The sequence below is a fragment of the Pseudozyma flocculosa genome, assembly GCF_000417875.1.
Source record: "Pseudozyma flocculosa PF-1 unplaced genomic scaffold scaffold00023, whole genome shotgun sequence".
NCBI lineage: Eukaryota > Fungi > Basidiomycota > Ustilaginomycetes > Ustilaginales > Ustilaginaceae > Pseudozyma > Pseudozyma flocculosa.
In genome coordinates this window covers 158,860-164,152 of record NW_006920891.1, presented here as the reverse complement: position 1 = coordinate 164,152, position 5,293 = coordinate 158,860, and the positions used below count along the sequence as shown (strand labels likewise).

The window sequence follows — 5,293 nt, the reverse complement described above, 5'->3', positions numbered from 1 at the left end:
AGAGATCGAGTCGAGCGCGCCCCTGCTTGCCAGACAGCAGGCCGGGTCTGGGCCGGTCGTCGGACTCCGCCGAACCTGCCGCTGCCGGTGAAGATCCCCAGCTGTCCCCTGGTGGGCAGCGCGAATCAGGCAAGGCAAAGGCCAGAGGCACGCAGCAGCAGCAGCAGCAGCAGCAGCAGCAGCAGCGCAGCTCGATGGACCCATCCTCGGCTCTGACCGACGCAGCGGAACGCCAGATCACACCTCGCATACGGCGATGCCGCACGCCCGGTCAACCCAATAATGATGATGCATGCTCGTACCCATGGCGCCCAGAACACAGGCGGGGCCGCCGATGCACGATGCGGAGAGAGCACAAGGCGATAGGTAAAGGCCTAGGGCCCCCAGGCCAACAGGCAGGCAGCACGTAACCCGTCAGGCCAAGGCCAAAGCAAGACGACCGAGCGGGAAGCACGAGAAGGGAAGAGTGTATGTATCTGTACCATTGCCAGACGAAGCAGAGAGAGGTCAGGAGGGGAACGTCGGCGATGCGGGGCACGAGCCCAGGGACCTGCTGCCTGCCCTGCCCTGCCCTGCCTCGGAACGAACAGATGACAGGAGGAAGCAGAAGAATTGGTCGAGATCGAGGAGGTGCATGGGAGGCCCCCGTGGATCTCGGGGCCTGCCCGCGTGCCTGGCCTGGCCGAGGTCTTCCTCGTCTCCCGTCCCCTCGCTCTTCTGCTACGGAAGCTGCCAGGTCCGGGCACTCCCGCCAGCAACAAGCAGGGCAGGAGCGGCGAGCCGACTGGCCGACTAACCAACGCACCGACCCAGCAAGGTTGAGGTTCTGGTCTGCTTCTGGTCCTCGCGTGCGGAGTCCGGCTACGCCCTTGGCCCTGCGCTGCGCCAACCTTCGCTGCTGCCCGTTCCTGCCTGGCCGGAGCCAGGCCGATGGTGGGCCCGGGATCGATTGAGCCCTTCCCTCCTGTGCTCCGCCTGGCGGCCAGTCCGCTCCTCCTGACCCTACCTGCTGCCCTCTCCGCCCTCGTCGTCGTGTGACGGCAGAGGTGCTGACGTCTTCTTCTCTCGCCCTTGATCGCCAGCCTGTCTACCACCACCTCACTCGTTCCCATCGACCACAAAGGGCCATCGGCCTCGCCACTTCATCCGCGTCCGCCCAGCCTGCTCCAACCGGCGGCGGCACCAACGTCTCCGTCTGTTCGGCAGCCACCCTGGCCGACTCGGAGGCACATTCACAAGCGTGGCGAGCGAGCAGGACGACAACACTCCTCACCGCCCCTATCCGAACTATCAGCACGCTCTCGTCCTGCCTCTGCCAACCTTCGGGAGCCGCAGTCTCGCATCCACTGCTCTTTGATTCAAGGGTGGCCATCAGAGCCATCTCGTAGCCAGGTCGAACATCGCTGCCGTGGGGGCCGCTAGCGCCTGCTTGTCAGGTCCTGCTCTGCTCACGCGTTTACGGACCGCCACAGGCGAAGTACAAAGCGCGGCGACGCTTCGGTAGCCTCCCGAACCTGGACGCTGCCATCTATCGGACGCTCCGCTCAGTACATCTGAACCCGAACGCCCATCTGTCACCCACGGCACCATACCGACTTCCATCTCTCGCTCGAATCGGCACCCGCACGCTCGACAAGAGCGACAGCCTTCGGACAAAAGCGTTCGCTGTACATCTCTGACCCGCGCTGGCCCCGAAGCCAGCCTCGATCCCCTCATCACCCTTCAGTAGCCCCATTTCTGGCCGCATCCGTTCAAATCTCACTTCTCGACGCCGTCCCGACCAGTCGACCACCCTCGACACCGTCTTTGTCGATTGTTTTCGACCCTTCCGCCTCCAGACGACTCAATTGCAGGTCGTCACGAGGCTTTCTTCCAGCGACCATCGACCTCTCACACTGCCAGTCGGCTCGCTACGGTGCCGTGGCGTCTGCGCTTCTCGGAAGCTATCCGATCCTCTGTGACATTCGCGCCTGCCCTCCCTTGCCAACGACCGGACTCTTCGGCTGCCGTCAAAGCGCCAACCCTCGGCATCGCGTCACCATTCCAACGGCTGCAAAAAGACGCTGCTCGGCAGAGCCGACACTCGCGACGCCATCTACGCTGCAGCATCGCGGTACCAGTGCCGTCGCAAGCTCGAATCTTTTGCTTGCCGCCAGACGCCTGCACTTCCAAGGTCGGAGTCGGGAATAGCCTTCGCTTATCTCTTCCGGACCTTCCGACGCACCATCTTGTCCGGAGCTCGCTCGTTCGTCGCCCATCGGCGGCGCCGGACAACCTCAGCCTCCTTTGGTCCCGCCAGAGCGGGACCTGACTCCCCTCGGCCGAAGGGCAAAGCGATAGAATCTTAGGTCTCGCCTGATCGCCTGAAGTGGCCGGCGATACAGACGCAGCCAGCATCGAACCCAGGCCGGCCTTTCCCTCTGCCTCGGTCGCCACAAGAGACGTCGCGCGACTGGAGAGCACGGGTCTCTTGCCTAGCCACTGGCATCAAAAGGCTTTTTGCGAGACCAGAACAGGGACTACACAGGGATGACCCGCCCGAAGCCGCGATCCAGTCGGCCTGGTCTTCCTTTGCCGTCCAGTGGGGGCCATGAGGAAAAGTCAGGGACAGGAGGTCGTCGCCGAGAGTCTCGCGATGGCGACGAGCTCGCAGAGGATGTCACGGCGGTTGATGGAATGGTGCCAGCACGACCAGGCAGAGCGATAGACGGATCGCACGTGCCAGAGCACAAGGGTCACGAAAGCACGGACGGGCCGTCGCATGCACTATCAGACGGACACAAGGGCATGCCGTCGATGCCGACGTCGAGCTACGCGGATTCTCAATCGTCTTCGATGGGAGACGATCGGGACGAGGACGGTCTCGATGAGGACGGCGACACCTCCGTCACGGGCGCAGAAGGTCGACGCACGTCAATCAGCCACCAGCCTCCCCGAGGCAGCCGCAAATCAGCTCGTCCGGGTCAAACAGGCGCGGATGGCCACTTTGCAGGGACGGCGCAGGTGGCGCCACCGCCGCGGCTCGAAAATCTGCCGCTTCCAGGGACGAATCCAGAGTGAGTGCTGTCGTCTCAGCCTAGGCGTCTTGGTCTTGACCCTGGCTCTGGGGCCGGTATCGGTCTTAGTCTGGACAAGGTCTGCCGGCTGCCTCCCTGGAGGGCGAATCGCATCGTGCTCATCGTCTTGCCTTGCGCTGCGTCATGGCATCCCACAGGCAAAGCCGCTTCGTCCTGACGGTGCGACAACACCCCAAGCAAGGGCGGCAGTGCGGCTTCGGTGTCAAGGACAAGCGCCCCCTCGACCCGTTGCCAATCGTCCAGCTGCAAGTCTATCGGAAGGACAAGAGCATCGATGAAGAGTGAGTGCGAGATCCGCAGCGGCCCTCGAACCAAGGTGTCGCCCTGACCGCTCTTCACCTTGACTCGTTTGCTACCGCCACTACCGCATCATCGCCGGTGCATCTCCTCAGAGCGTCCAACAGCCCCAACCTGCTCATGCAAGTCTCGCTGCAGCGCGTCGATGTAGCGACGGGCAACCTCCAGGAAACGACCCTGGTGGGCCAGCCCTCGGACACGTCATTTCCGTGGACGCGCATGCTCGAGGGACGGCTAGCTGCCAGCGCCCATGTCGTGCGCGACCTCGACGGCAGTCGCGCCTGCTTTTTCGTCTTCACCGACTTGAGCGTGCGTCTCGAGGGTCACTTCCGCCTGCACTTCCAGCTGCTTCTGCTCGGTCCGCCTTCGATGGTCAGCAACGGCGACGGCGCTGGTGGGGGCGGAGGAGGAGGCGGTGGGACGGGCAGCAACGTGGTGGCCGAGATCCAGTCGGATATCTTCACCATCTACAGCCCGCGACGCTTCCCCGGCATGACGGAGAGCACCGAGCTCGCAAAGTCGCTCGCCAGGCAGGGCGTGCAGATCCCGATCCGCAACGACGTCCGGCGCAAGCAGGAGTAGCGGTGCATCGGCAGCGAGCAGCCTTTGCCTTTGCCCGCCGCCCAGCGCGCAGCGCGCAGCGCCCAGCGCGATCCATTGCATCCCACCGGCATCTCGACATCTGCCCCCAAAGCTCGAACACCCAGGATACCCGCCCGTTACCTTGCCGACCCACGATATCCCCCCTCCCTTCTCCCTCGACACCTTCGGATCGACGATGGCAGAACAAACACACCCAACCTGGCCATGCCAGGCCTAGCCGGGCCCGAGAGGGGAAACAAATCACCAAGAAGTGCCCTGGACGGTACCAGATCCAACGTCTACGTCAACGTCTAGCTAGGCAGGCGGACAACCGTTCCCGACCTCGACCGATTAAAGAGCTCCAGTAAGCAACGGGAAACCACGGGGGAAAACAAGACGGAATCACCAAGAGAGACAGAGAATACAACATTATGAGAAAGGGGTGGTGTCGGCGCGAGAGAGAGGGGGGGGGGAGAGGGAGCGTATAGGCCGTCGATCGCAGAGAGAGGGAAGAGCGACGCGTCCGAGGTATTATCGAATCGAGTCGGCAGGTCGAGGCGAGGTGAGGCGAGAGTTGGGCCAGGCTAGGCAGGGCCATACTAGGCAAGACGAGGTGAGGACTGAGCCGAGACGCTTGCCGTTGGTCTCGAGACCGAGACCGAGCAGCGGACTCTGGCAATGCTGCAACGGCCGCGAGACGCGGCTTTGACGTCGTCAGTCGGCGGCCTGGCCGGGCGGGAGCAGGAGTCCTGCACCTTGGCGGGCGAGGTGTCGAGTCAGGTCCGTCAGGTCTGCAAGACGGACGGCGAGCGGGCGACAGGGAGCAGGGCGCGTCGCGTCAGTAGGCATTTCGATGACGGGCAGCGATGTGTGGGAGCAGGCGGCGATCTGACGAGGCAAACTCACGGGGCGCGACGTAGTCGGAGGAAGGCACGACGTCAAAGGGCTCGGTGAGGACCTCTGCCAGCGCGCCCATCGGCGCTGGCGAGCTTCCGGGACTGTTTCGTGGTGCCAGAGTCAGGTCGAGGATCGGCGTCGTCAGCCCGACATGGCCACGACCTGTTACGAGCAGGGATCGCTCGCACAGAAGCAGGCAGGGATCGACTCACATCGGCAGCCGGATCAAGAAACACCGAAGCCGGAACCGCCCCGCGGCCCGTATGCTGATCTCGGGAAAGAGGAGGTAGAGCCTCTCTGCACCCTCGGGCGAGTCGTAGGGGATCGGGTTGGCGGCCAGGGTGCCATACAACATGCGCGCGGGTGGCGACACCTCCTGCAGCGGCGAGGCCGAGGGCGGCCTGGAGACCTGCCAAGGGCCACGACCAGGGGGGATAGGG

The 5,293-nt window shown here is 64.0% G+C and overlaps 2 protein-coding genes across 2 annotated transcripts in view; one reads left to right on the top strand and one right to left on the bottom strand.

Moving 5' to 3' along the window:
- Window positions 1-2,529: 2,529 nt before the first annotated feature.
- Window positions 2,530-3,956, top strand: PFL1_06013 (uncharacterized protein; the record flags this gene model as incomplete). Its single annotated transcript, XM_007883551.1, has 3 exons — window positions 2,530-3,056; window positions 3,215-3,358; window positions 3,470-3,956. 3 exons carry the CDS (start codon window positions 2,530-2,532, stop codon window positions 3,954-3,956), a joined length of 1,158 nt encoding a protein of 385 aa, XP_007881742.1.
- Window positions 3,957-4,670: 714 nt separating this feature from the next.
- The window catches only part of PFL1_06012 (uncharacterized protein), a gene marked incomplete at both ends in the record, with an annotated part of 1,970 nt that continues 1,347 nt past the window's right edge, over window positions 4,671-5,293 (bottom strand). The window contains 3 exons of the mRNA XM_007883550.1: window positions 4,671-4,747; window positions 4,863-4,954; window positions 5,066-5,226. Coding sequence (XP_007881741.1) covers window positions 4,671-4,747; window positions 4,863-4,954; window positions 5,066-5,226 — 330 coding nt within the window. The remainder of the gene's footprint in view (window positions 4,748-4,862; window positions 4,955-5,065; window positions 5,227-5,293) is intronic.